Source organism: Panthera onca, chromosome C1, assembly GCF_046562875.1.
Source record: "Panthera onca isolate mPanOnc1 chromosome C1, mPanOnc1 haplotype 2, whole genome shotgun sequence".
Lineage (NCBI taxonomy): Eukaryota > Metazoa > Chordata > Mammalia > Carnivora > Felidae > Panthera > Panthera onca.
In genome coordinates this window covers 204,224,335-204,238,642 of record NC_138346.1, presented here as the reverse complement: position 1 = coordinate 204,238,642, position 14,308 = coordinate 204,224,335, and the positions used below count along the sequence as shown (strand labels likewise).

The following is a 14,308-nucleotide window of genomic DNA, read 5'->3' as shown; positions in this document are numbered from 1 at the left end:
CCCATGTTAATTTGAAAATATAACAGACTATATAATTCCTTTATGAGTTTCCGAAAACAAAAGGAATATTATTAAGGCCTATTAACTTACTGAATTATATAATGTGTACTTTTAAAGAGAAATGAGACATAGACTTTCATCAGTAAGTATTCTCTTATTTGAAGTCAAAAGAGAAGCCATGAAACCCAAAATATGATCTAAGCACATTCATATTAAGTGGCTTATGATTTTGAAATTTACTACTGCTGTCATAAAAGACACCAAACAGGAACAAAACACATAATAAAGGTGTGTCCATTTTAATTAATTATTCCCTAATGGCTTATTTTTATAATTTAACGACATTTTAGACCCACCTAAGAATAAAACATAAGGGAAAATTTTATGGTAATTTGAAAGTGATCCAGACTTTTCTGCACTGTCAAGGTGGGATTCTTTTGTTCCTCTTATTCTCAAGTAAAACTGCCATTGCAATAATTCAGAATTTCTAAAGGAAACAGGGAAATAGGTGTTATAACTCGGCCAATAAAAACTTTAGCCAGTAGGGTAGTAAAAAAAATAAAATAAAAGTAAGAGGTATTAACAGAAAGTCAGAAGTGGGTATTTTTAAGCCTCTCTTAAAAGGCATGAGTGCTTCTCAAAGCAAATTTACAATTGGAAATTATATTCCTAAACCAGTAACTGAAGTGATAGTCACAATCACGTACGCTAAAATTGATGTTTAGTCCGCAGTGCAATTGACGCCACAGTACTAACATTTTTTCCTGTTATACATTCACTTATCCAGCAAGTAAGTTCTTCAGGCAACAAATTATCCTTTATAGAAAGAATGTGGGTCAAAATAAATTGCAGTCTGCTTCCCCAGCCCCATTTTTATTTAACGCAAATTATCCAATGCCTGCAAGAATGTTCAAAAGCCTTTGAACCTGTTTTTATAAAAATAAAGGATAAAATTTCAAAATTAGAAGAGACTATGAGAGAACACCAACCAATAAAGTGCTATTTGGAATAAATACTAGAATTTAGACTAATTCTCAGTCTGATAGCCACGGTACATATTGGAATAGACAAGAAATTTTGCATGAATTTGATCACTCACATAGGCAGTTATAATTTGAAAACAATATTCCTCGCAAGGATTACGAATAAAATAATGTTTTAGGACACAATTGAATTTGAAATAGGTAATGTTTTGAATAGATTTTTTAGTTTTATTGAAATCTTACATGAACAAGAAATTGGAAATACAATCACATCAAAGAACAAATTGTCACGGCTTTGACGTTTAAGCCAAACAAATTTTGTAGGGCAGATTTCAAAAAGGTGTGAAGTTATAACAATTTAAAAACACAGTTAACCTACTTCTAGGAATGCAAAACATACAATCATAGGTTATTTTCAATACAAGAAAACTTAAATTTGTTTGCTTTAATTTCTTAAAACTACTAAGACAAAGCACTAGCTTGTATTTTTATTTACAGCATACTCCATACTCCTATGTAATCTATCCCAAATCCAAAAAAAAATGAAACTGTTCAAAACCAAAGGTTCTGCAAAATCATGATTTAACAGTGTGCTCAGCTTGTTTTTGAAACTAAAATGAAGCCTGAAACGATAAAAGCATTGTAACCCCCAGAATAAGGGAACTCTGCAAGCCCAATAATGTCCAAGAGCATTTATGAAAAGAGGAAAAAAATAAAAAGACTTGAGTATATATACAATAGTGATTTCTTCAGCCCAATACAAATGGCAGCAAACTGCTACTTAAAGATGAAACAGTTAAGCCAATTTTTTTTTTTTGAAGAATGTAGATCTAGAGCCAATCGGATCTTGCCAATATCATTTTCAAGCCCTCACTTGTCTATTTCCACTGTTGCCCATAAGTATCCTGATAAAATTCCTGGTTGTCATTATTGTAACCATAGTTACCAGAATAGTCACCACCTTGTTGAAGCGGCTGCTGAGCGATGGGTTGGGAACCCCAGTTCTGTTGGTTGTTGGTCTGACGGCGCTTGGAATCAGGTTGGTTGTACCCGTCTGCCTTTCTCTTGCCTCCTACATTGCCCCCACGATTGCCCCGAGATCCACGGGAACCACGGCCTCTCTGCTGTTGTGCAGGACCCCCTCTGCCACCCCTAGAGCCTCTTGGTGGTCCCAAAGGTGCCCCCCTCTGTGAATAGCCAGCTCTACCTCTTGGAGGTGGTGCTCCCCGCCCCCTTGGTGGTGGCGGAGCACCTCGCCCTCCCCTTCCTCCTCCTCTTCCTCTTACTGCATAGCCATCATCATAGCCGTAGTAGGGATCTTCATAGCCTCCACGATAGTCGTGATAATCATAACCATAGTAATCATCATAGTAATCTTCATAGCCATAGTAATCTGGAGGGTAGCCATATCCACCTCTCCCCCCACCACGACCCCGACCTCTAATTGGAGGTGGCATACGAGGAGGAGGGTGATAGTAATAATCTTCATACCTAGCAATGGAAGGAAGGGAGAAAAGAAAAAACAAATCAGCTTACATCAAGACCAATCCTAAATTTTTTACTAACTTGATCTCTATTACCAAGTTATTCCTTGTTCAGAGATGTATTTATTAAAATGTAGACTCACGCAGTGCTTCTGGAAGCCTGTCTAGCAGCTTGGCGCTCTTTCCTTTTCTTGTCTGGTGGCTTGGCTAAGACTATTTCAATTTCTTCCCCTTCTATTTCTTTGCCATTCATTTCATCCATGGCCTATACAAAATTACAAAAATAAGTTTATGTTGCAAGTAAACTAGTACTTTAAAACATAATTACAAAAACATGTCTGTGCCACTTAATATAATTAATAAGCAATTTATTTCACAACTATCTTAACTGGCAAAAGAATGTGGGTGGCTCAGTCGGTTACTATTACTATTATATTTAAAAAGGTAAAGGGGCTTCGAGGGCTGCCTATCACTGCTCCTTAATTCTAAATAACTAACCCCTCCAAGTTGAGCCATACCAAAGAAGCAAATCCACATCTGGGAAAAGCACCAGTATTAACACAAACTTTTCAGGATTCAAATTTTTAAATAAAAAACATGGCATTCAACATGTAAATCTGAAACTACTCTTCCATAAAAATCTTAAAGATATTAAAGACAAATGACGTTACTGAATGCGGTTGTCAATTAAACGGAACAAGATACTGACCAAAAATTGCCTAGGTTTCCCCCACAACACTTCACCTAAAACATACTTCCCCTGAACAGTTAAGAGCACAGAGGCCAGAACAGGCGTGGACTAATGAATACTCAAGTACTCACCTGGGAAGCAGTAACCATAAGTATTCTATGCTCTGTCCTTTACCTACGCTGTTCCACCTAACAGCCTCTGCCATACATCAAAGTTCAAGTAACTCAGTAACGAGGTATCACCTCCTCACCACAGCTTTTCTGTTTTCTTACACAACCTTTTCTTCTCTGGATGAACAGAATAAAATGCTCTATCTATAAGGAGCATTCAGTGATAAAAAGTATCTGAACAAAGACTAAATCAGTCCTCCTCTACAAGCTAATTCTCCCCTTTACATTAGCTTTTGGCTCCTTCACCTAAAGCAACTAAGTCAAGTCTACAAAAGCCTTCCAGATGCTGATAAATTTTGTAATGTGGCAAACCACCCAATCAATTTTTATGATTATTTTTAATTAGAGACAACTATTTATTTAATAAGGACTGAATGAAAATGAGTGTTTAGAAGGTATAAATTTATCAGTTATCCGTGTTTCATAACTTTGGCAATTTCAGAAACCAAGCATTAGATTCTGTACTAAACTGTGAATTTGATAAGCAGTGCTATCTCATTAATTAGTTTCCATCAAAAAGCAAACCAACAGGGGCGCCTGGGTGGCTCAGTTGGTTGAGCATCCAACCTCGGGTCAGGTCACAACCTCACGATTTGTGAGTTCAAGCCCTGCACCGGTCTCTCTGCTGTCAGCACAGAACCAGCTTCAGATCCTCTGTCCCTCCTCTCTCTGCCCCTCCTCTGTTCACGTGATCTCTCTCAAAAATAAACAAACATAAAAAAAAAAGCAGCAAACTAATAAATTCTAACGAGTCAAAGATTCTATAAGGCACACTTTAAAGCAGTACACCCTAGGCAGGAAACAAAAACTGCTCAAATTAGAGGTGGCACCACTCCACCAACAGAACATGTAGGAAAAGAACTAAGCCTGAATGAGTCACTGAGGATTTTGAACGTATTTCCCCAAATACATAAAAAGCTTTTTTAGTGTTTTGTCTTCTTTCCCCCACTAGGAAAGGCAAGAGGAACAAGAAACTAGAAATTTTACACATTAAAAATGATACTGATCCATTAGGAGAGAAAAACAGCAGGGTATTCAGCTTTGATGTCATAGCCACCACACGAAACTACTTTTTTCACCATTTTCATTACTATCATCAAATCAACTATTACATGCAAGAAATATCTCTAACAACTACTGAAACCAGCAAAAGCAGTTAATACTATTAGAACTCTAAAATGACTGAAGAAAGGCAAGACTAAAGGGGTGCCTGGGTGGTTCAGTCAGTTAAGCGTCTGACTTCAGCTCAGGTGATGATCTCACAGTTTGTGAATTCCAGCCCTGTGCTGGGCTCTGTGCTGACAGCTTAGAGCCTGGAGCCTGCTTTGGATTCTGGGTCTCTCTCTCTGTTCCTCCCCCACTTATAATCTGTCTCTTTCTCTCAAAATAAACAAACATTAAGGAAAAAAAAAAAAAGGAACTAACCATTCTCTCAGAACACATCTGCTGAATTAAATATGCTGTACTGTGTGTGAAGTCATGTACAAGGCTCAGGTTCCTTCATAAATCCAGAGTAGTTATAGTACATTCATTACCTGTTTTACCATTTACAACAGCTAATTAATACACCTTGTAATATTTCCAAGGCATCACGCTATCAAACCCTAGGTTTACAAAAACAATACAGAGATTAAAACTACTTGCCTGAAATCACAAGCCCAGTTAGTAATAATCAGGCTTTGAAATATGAAGTCTTACCTGTTAAACTATTACCACTTCAGATAATTAAAAGATAGTTCCAGAGCTCGGCAAAAGCTGAAAACCAATTTTATTTCAGTTTTTAAAGTCATTTTATGGGCTTAGCAAGTTTCAACAACAAAATTCGAATATCAAGATGCAAAATTTCAAAATGTCTACCTTAACAGCTGCTCCTCTGTCTTCAAAATGAACAAATGCATAATCTTTCAACTTCTTCACTCTTTCGAGTTTTCCAAATTCAGAAAATGACTTTTCCAATATTTCTTCTGTCACTGTAGTAGCCAAGTTTCTCACAAATAAAACTTTCACCTAATACAACAAATACACAAAATTGGCACTGGCTACTTAATTTTAGCTGAAGTCTTACACTAAAAGTATTTCTTCCTATCCTCATGGCAACCTTGCCTTTTCAAAAACATTAAATATTAAAAGTACATCACAGAAAGTATGAAAACTACCAAGAAAATTATTGTCAGTTACCAATTTATATAGATTATTGGGTCCTTCTCTTGCCCTGCCATTAAAATCCCTAACACTGTGAACAGAACCCTCAAGGAACCAACACATAATTACTAGGTTGATTCAAAAATTTAACATCGTCCCTCAACACCCTCTAAAACAGTATGTTTTGGGGCTTTCCCCCCTAGAACTGAGTGAGCAGATTCCAAAGTTCATATGAAAAAATAAACAAGAAATAGGGGGAAAAAAAAAAGAACAAAAGAACAAAATTTAGAGACTAGCCCTACCACATATAACAAATTATAACTCTTAAATCACTGGAACAGTGTAGTGTTCATCTGGGTAAAAATAAAAATTGGGGCGGGGGGGGGGGGGGGCGCCTGACTGGCTCAGTGGAACATGCAACTGCTGATCTCAGGATTGTAAGTTCACGCCACATGCTGGGTGTAAAGTTACTTAAAAATAAAAACTTAACAAAAAAAAGTTGGATTTATACCTCACACTATATATACCAGGATAAACCCCAAATAGATCAAAAACTTCCAAAGGGGTGGACAGGGATGGGGATGGGGAGAGACTGAAAAATATTAGAAGAAAATAAGGGTAATTCCTTTATGTAAACATTGCTCTAAGGAAGGCTCTGTGATTGAAAATCTATTATATAAAGGAGTGATAAAATTCAACTACTAGAAATAAGTGACTTTCATATGGCAAAAATACCAGAAGTGGAGCCAAAAGACAAATGACTTATATTAGAGTTCATCTTTCTTTTTTAGTATCAGAGCTCCAGGAAAAGGAAAAAAAAAAAGCTCAATGGAAACAAAAAGATATGCAAAATTCACAAATACATGGTTCATATAAAGAAACACAAATGGCCCTCAACATATTAAAAACTTAAACCCATGCATAGGAAGAGAAGCAATCACAATGGTTTTGAGATCTATCATTTACCAGACTGGCAAAATCCAAAATAAGATCATACGCTATTTTAACAACGATGAGGAAAATGGGCCTCTTGTATTTTGCTGGTGCGTGAGTAAAACAGTACCAGGGGAATATAGCAGTATCTTAATAATTACAGATGCATTTACTCTTTGGCCCACAATTTTATCTCTGAGAATCTATTCTACAGACATATCTGAACTTGTATCAACTAACAAGATACAAGCTCATTCATTACAGCATTGTAATAATAAAACATTAGAAACAACCCAATGTCTAGTTAGTTGAACACAGCACAGTATAATCCACAGAATGGAACTATTATGTAGCCATAAAAAATGAGGAAGAGTTCTAAGAGTGGATATGAAGAGACTAACAGGACACACTTTTGGCAAGACATTTTTTCCCTTTTTTACAGCTCCGAAATAGGTATCCAACTTATAGTCGATGTGACACGCAAGCACTATGTCATAAATTGGTAACATTTAATAACTTTTTAGTGGTATGCATAATAATGGTACACTTCCTTAGAGCTAATAGGATAGTGAATAAAGCAAATATAGATCAGTGAATATAGTAGGTTACCTGTAACCATCACGTAAAGTCAGGAAAGAACCTCTAAAAAAATAAACCAGAGACTACTAAAACTGGGTGTGTATCAGGGACAGGGAATATGATAGACGGGATTAAGTAGAAGTGGGACTTCTTCGACTATACCTTTCTTCATAATTTTGATTTTTGAACTAAGGAACTGTATTACCTATTCAAAGAAAAAAATTAACACACTCACTGAATAAGTTGTTACCTTAGATAAAGGGCTATATGAATAAAAATTATCTGAGGAAAGGTATTAATTCAAGGTGAAAAAACCTAACATCGTCCACTTTCACCTCCACCCCCCCTTTATTTTTGCAGTGTTGTCACAGAGGTCAATCTCTATGTTATGCAGGCCTCCGTTGGTTTACTTTTCTAAAAAAAATTCAACACAGATCTTTTATTCTTTTTGGAGATGAAACCACAACAGACTATATAAAAATTATTTGTTGAAACTTTGTTTAAAACGTTCCAAAGGAACAAAGTCCCTTTAAGAAAAATACATTTAGGCACTTAGGTTTTGATTTATTATAAAACTGACCCAAGTTGACAAAATATCTTCCAATGAATTACAACACTGATAGAGTGAAGTAATACCAGAAGCTTTTACTCTTTAGGGTAGGACCCCCCTGGTGGAATTTAGAAAACAATAAAGAAATCAATATTATCCGATCAAATTTATTCAATAAGTATTATTCAAGTTTATTGAGGCCTCCCTTTCTTTCTGAAACTTGTTTATGACCTCGGAAGAATAGTTCCTCGCATAAAATGTTGACGTTTTCTAACCCTACAGAAAAAAGTTTAGGATGAATTTCAATCTGAAAGGTTACAAGAGGTATGTGAAAAGCGTTGATGAGCAAATTACCAGCTACACTTACATTCTCTGGGAATTTTATTTACCTCTTATAATGTGTAGATATATTACACATGACACATGCTATTTTAAACACGTTTTTATAGAAAAGGTAATACAAACTGTACTGTTTCTACAAGGCAGTCAAAGTTGTAAGGGTTCTTAAGAGACTTATCCAATTCCAATAAAACAGAGAACATCCAAGTTCAGTAGCTTGCCCAAAGTCAAATTGCATTAGAATAAACAAACGGAATTAAAATGTTAGTAAAAAATAAAAATAAAAAATCAGAGCTATTTAAATTCCCAGTCCCTTCCTTAACACAAATCTGTTCAAGAAATGAGAAAAAGATACTGAGCAGCACATCTGAAAGCCTCTGATTCATTTTCAATGGATCTTCTCTTAATCCCAAGAGGTCTGTGCCTACAAAAACTTGATCATACTAGTAAAAACTGGGGCTGGCTCTCCTTCAAACTAGTTAGAGTGAAGACTACTTGCTCAGAACCTGGAAAAAAAAAAAACCTTTAAAGAAAGACTTCTTAGTCTAAAAGAATTCAACCACTAATTTCTGGCCATCAAAGAGTTGCTGCCTTATTACCAAGAAGGGAAGAGACACACCAAAATACACAAAAACTCACTAGAACCAGCAGAGATGCCACTCTGATGTGTCCCTTCAATCCCTGGAGTCACCCAAATGAAAGCCTAACCATCAGATCTCATGGCACCATTATTTACCAGGCAAAGATCGCAGCAACGCAAGTATAAGATTCAGGAGGAAAGCAAGGGCCTGCCACAGGACTTGCCGTGCATATTTTGCCACTATCACGTAACAGCAAACATGATAACCCTTTGTCTTTCTTCATGGAGACAATACTCTAAGGGAGCTTGACCATTAGATGAAAAAAGTCATAGTATGGTCAATGAAGATTACAATTCATAATCTCCAAAACATTACTTTATTCAACAAGTCCTGGTCTTTTATAAACCTCTGTATCCCTCCTGGCGCCTAGCACTAAACAAATTCTCAGCGTGTATGAAAATACTTAAAGGGATTTCATTTCAGTTCCTTTGCACATTTAATCTCTGGGAAAAGGGAGGATTAAAAGAAACTTCTGGATACCAAGACAGGATGTTAAGTTTGGTATTAAAGCAGGTCCTTGCCTAAATAATTAAGATCAAGAGCTACAATCTGTATTTATCATAAAACGTTTCAAAATTGAGCTTTATTCTAAGTACAAAATTTAAATGATAATCTCACCCCCATCCCAAGCAACTGCATTTACCTTAGCCATGACTTCTGGATCTGGTTCTTCCACAGGGTCAGCCCATTCAACTGTAACTACATTTCCCCATACTTTTACTTTTCCACTCATCAGCCGGCGTCTGGCTTGTGCTGCTGACTTGTGATCCTCATATTCAAGGAAGCAGAACCCCCGATTCTTCTTTTTGTCATCGGGTTGATGATAGAGAATAACGTCCACCAAACCCTCTGTTAAACCAACAGCCAGATATATAAGCCAAAAGCATCCACCACACATCTAGCGATTAGGCAGACCTAAATCCATTTGCCGAAGAGCAAAAAATATCGAAGAAGCCTCAAAAGGGTTCCCTAATTAACTAGTAGACAATTAAATCAGCATTGTTAGATATGGGTTTTGACACAGTATTTTATGTTCCCTTTTAATTTTTCAGGGTCCTGAGGGTACAGCCATAAACAACAGGTCCAACCACTATATGCTGACGTATAACATTCTATAGTGTTTTAGAGTGTTTGATATAACATGACCTTGTAATTTATGAAAACACTACCAAGGAACTTAAAACCCAAATTATTAACATTAACCCAAGAGAACTTACATTCAACAAATACTCATTACCAAAAATCATCCTTGGATCTAACTTAAAAATTAAGGTTTTTGCCAAGAATGAAAATGACTGCTAAATATTACTGTCTTGTGTTCTCATCTTTCCACATATGTTCTTTCTAGGTAGTATCGGCTACTTTGTACTTTTAAAAGCTATCTACATCCTTAAGAATGCTTAGGTTTTGGTTCTAGCCCAGACTTAAAGACATTTCGAATTTAACATGTCCAAAACCGCAGTCACCGCTCCCTAAATCTGTCTTCTCTACTTCTCTATCTAACAAACAGTCCCACCTCCTGGTTCTCAAGACGGAAATTGAGGACTCATTCTTGATTTCTTCCTTTACCTCCTGTACTCCCCTACCCAATTCTGAGCCCATCTACCTCTTTTCACCTTCATGGCTATTATCCTAGTCCAATCTTCTATCTTAACTACCATGACAGCCTCAACTAATTAATTAGCTTCTCCTCCTAAGCCCCTCTAAACCATTATCCATATGGCAGCAGCGATAATATTCTATAAGCATGAAACAGACATTACTCCCTGCTTGAGACCTCCAAATACCTTCTCATTACACAAAAAATCTAAACTCCTTACATGGTCCACAAAAGCCCCCTGTGGCATCTCATATAATTCTACCCTTAATTCTACAGTAATTTGAAGAACACTGGCCTTCTCTCAGTTACTTTAATACACCAACTTCTCTCTTGCCTTGGAGCTGTGGTATGTGTTGCTCTCTTGGAACGCACATCCCTTTGCTCTTCGAATGCTACATCCTCCTCATTTGTTGGGTCTTGGTTGAAATGTCATCTTACCAGAAAAGCCTTCCATAACCATCAAAGCAAGGATAGTAGCTATTCTCTAGCTAAGTATCATCTCCCTCTTCTCAGTGCTTACTGCTTACCCCAATGTATAAATATTTCTTTAATTTTTTTGTCTTATCTCCTTTCCCAGAATATAAACTCTACAAGGGCAGATAATACATCTTATTCACCACTGTATCCCAGCAAATAGCACAATGCCACCACTTAACAGGCACTAGATATCAACACTTGCTGAAGGAATGACTAAATGGGTAAGAAGCCAGAAAACTAACAAAGTGATGAAGTCAAAGAACTGCACCATAAGGGGTACGTAACCAACACAACTGTGACAGGCGGTGGCAGTGGTTACAAAGCGGAATGCTAGGAATCAAGATTTTGGAGTGGGGAGAATTTCTGGTGGCAAGATCCAGAATGTGATCTGGATGTGGGGTTGCTGAGGTAAAGAACTGGGGATGAGGTGGTCATTAAACTAGGAGGCTAGAGGATTGGACAGTTCGTCGATATACATGTTAAAGGTACTACAAATAAGTCAATTTAGGGCAGAAGAGAAACACTACGAGCCAGAGCAATCTCCAATTAATGAAAGACTGAAACCAGAAGAGCAACAGATGACAGCATCAAGGAAGGAGAAAGGATAATATATCTGGAAGACAAAAACATGGTTTTTATGAGGGGAAGTAATGGTCTAAATCAATGTTTTTTTAAACCATAGCCAGCAACAGTATATTCCTACCCACATTAAAAAAAAAAAAAAGGAACAGGAAATACCATGCTAAATCATGCATAAAAAGTGAAATTAACAGTTTTGTTAAATTTTGTTTCAGTTATAAATGTATATAGACCTGTGATGTTCAACAAACATCTCAATTCCATGGATTTAGAATCAGAAATTTTCCAAAATCTGATTTAGACAAGGCAACAGGAAGGATAAGAACTCTCACCCTCTTGGCCCTGAAGCACACTTAATGTTGGGAAGCCTTCAGGGCAAGACTATGGCAAAAGCTAAGGCACAGAAGTGAAGGGGTCATTCCAAGAAATTAAGGATGAGAGGGAACACACTTAGTCCAAACCACTGCAAAGTAGAAAGGAGGCAACTTAAACATTGAAGATTTGTTTGAATTTTTAGATTAATATACACCTTTTTTTTTTTGTACTTATAAATAGTACCACAGACGTCCCAAAACTAACTTCTACTAAATACATTTTTGTTTTACCTGTGACTTTACTGAATTCTTCCAGAATGTTTTCCTTAGTCTTATTCTTCGGAATTGATCCAACAAAAAGCCTGTTGTTTGCCACAGAAATGCACACTCCAAGGTGTTTACCAGGGCGAATTTCATAGCTGTCACACTGCAAGGAAGAAGAGAACCAGATACCCCACAACCATCCCAAACTCAGGACGACTGATCTCAATCTAAAAAATTCAACAATTTAAGGTCAAACACTTCCTGCTTCATGAACTCACCGAGTTCCCTCATGCTTACCATTATATAAATGTGTATTTTAGAACTTGTTATGGTCTCTCATCTTAGTTTGGTTTTGTTAACTTTCACTGCTCCTCTGGATAAAAATGACTCAGTTATTTCACTTTATTTTTTAAAGTATCTTATTTAATATTTCAATGTGATCTATCTGAAAAATTGTCCAGAGAACTTCAGAAAAAATACCCAAGACTGATCATTCAGGGTCCTTGGAGATAAAATTAGATACAGATAAGCCAAAGGCAAAATAACAATACGAAAAGAGTAACAACTATGTATAATTAATACAAAAGAAATTTAGAAGAATTTCACATTCTACACAAAACACAGAATTCTAAATGTATACATGAAAAGTTTTAAACAGCATATCAAACACCTTCAAAATACCTTCAAAATTACATGAAATAATAGGAAATAAAAACAGTTTTATTTGAATCACTATGGTGATAGTTTCCTTGGTAAACTTTAGCTTCTTAGGTTTTAACATTACTTACCCATTACCTTACTAAAAGATACGTGATTAAAAAATAAAATCATCCATACATTACCAAAAATGTGGAAATAAAGCTTTGAAAACTTTCAATAGTAAGTCAGAAGGAAAAGTCCCTAATAAAAACTAAAATCTGGGTCAAGCTAGAAGTGGAAGTAATTTAGAAGTGATTAATGAAACCAAAAGCCCTGGTGGAAGAGGTACCCATTCTAGAAGGACTGGAACTAGACAAAGTGAGGCTTTTAGATGTCTGGAAAGAGTAGGCAAAAACAATGACACTGTTATTTTAAGTAACTGAGATGGTTGTACCAATACAGGAGTGAAGATAAACCTCATTTGCAGAACTCTGTTACTCCTACTCCTCCTAGTAGTAGTCATACTATTGTACTACTAAGTACAAAGGGTTAAAGGCCCTGCAAAAAGGAAATTACTAGATTATAGAAGATTAGCTATAAAATAGTAAAAAAAAAAAAAAAAAAAAAAAAAAGAGAAAGATTAAAGACAGAGAAGGCTGAAGGGCCTGAAAACAAAATATAGAAGAATAGGCATATACTTAGAAAATAAATTGTATGATTAGGTGGTGACAAAAATAAAAGAGTCTCAATCATTTCCTGAATTATGTCCTAAAAGTCGCTGTTACTCAGTTACGCTCTGCAGAATCCATCCCGGCCTTCATTACCCTTTTGAGAATCTTATCCTAAAGTTTCATAGTAATGACTGACATCCTTTCTGCCTAAAATCAAAAGGGAACTGCAGAAGCCAAATGCATATTCAAATGAAAGTTTAGTTACTAGCCAATCTAATAAATAACTTCTAGGAATTAGGAGAGACTTTCTCTAACACATTATTTCTTGGGTATGTTCATTCTTTTTTACTTTTATAATCAGAAAATACAGAGCCAAGATCACGTACCAATTTAATCAATATATAACCACTCAAAGCAAAAGCTGAAGAAAATAATGTTAACTGCAAACATTTTTAATTGAGGTAACTCTCTCAAATAATGACTTGCTACACAGTGTGTATTTCTTTATCACATACCAGTTTAACAGCTTCCTGTGCAGCTTCCTTTCCACAGAAGGTGATAAATGCATACCCTCTGTTCTGACCAGACAGTGGATCCATCATAAGACGTAGATCCCAAATGGGACCAGCCTTTTCGAAAAGGGGTACCAACTCATCCTCATATAAATCTCTTGGTATTTTACCTACAAAGACCTGAAAAAAAAAAATCTCTGTATTACAATCCCAATGTAAACATTTGATTTTAGAGCCATAAAGCCTAACTGCCCTTTTTCTAAGGGGCTAGGGGCACAAAGATGGTTAAGGAGGAGTAAGTACAATTTGAATCTTTGGGGGTTAACCTTAATGTTTATTTATTATGATTACCTTAGGGTCATTAACAGAGAACAATATTCTATAGGGAAAAACGGAAGCTAATTAATAAAGAGTGTGCAAAATTCGTACAAACAACTCTAAATTTTTAATTTTTATAGTTTTTCCTTTTCTCACAAAAGTAACAAAGGGCATGTATGTATCTTTGGGAAATATTTCTGCATTTTTATAAAAACATGAATTGAATAAAGACTGAAGTGCTCTTCCTCAAGCTTTCTCAACTCTAGTATCTTTACCACTTAAAACTCCAGAGCTTCTGGATGGAACTAGAGGGTATCATGTTAAGCGAAATTAGTCAGAGAAAGACAAGTATCATATGACTTCACTCGTATGAGGAATTTAAGACACAAAACAGATGAACATAAGGGAAGGGAAGCAAAAAT

At 36.1% G+C, this 14,308-nt stretch overlaps 1 protein-coding gene across 3 annotated transcripts in view; it reads right to left on the bottom strand.

Annotated features, from left to right (window-relative positions):
- Positions 1 to 1,185: 1,185 nt before the first annotated feature.
- Positions 1,186 to 14,308, bottom strand: part of HNRNPR (heterogeneous nuclear ribonucleoprotein R) — a 32,156-nt gene continuing 19,033 nt past the window's right edge. For all 3 annotated transcript variants that reach the window (XM_060622107.3, XM_060622108.3, XM_060622109.3), the window contains 6 exons: positions 13,572 to 13,748; positions 11,774 to 11,909; positions 9,156 to 9,361; positions 5,186 to 5,335; positions 2,611 to 2,732; positions 1,186 to 2,474 (listed from right to left, as the gene is read on the bottom strand). In XM_060622107.3, the coding sequence (XP_060478090.1) occupies positions 1,862 to 2,474; positions 2,611 to 2,732; positions 5,186 to 5,335; positions 9,156 to 9,361; positions 11,774 to 11,909; positions 13,572 to 13,748 (1,404 nt within the window). In that variant the 3' untranslated portion in view covers positions 1,186 to 1,861. The remainder of the gene's footprint in view (positions 2,475 to 2,610; positions 2,733 to 5,185; positions 5,336 to 9,155; positions 9,362 to 11,773; positions 11,910 to 13,571; positions 13,749 to 14,308) is intronic.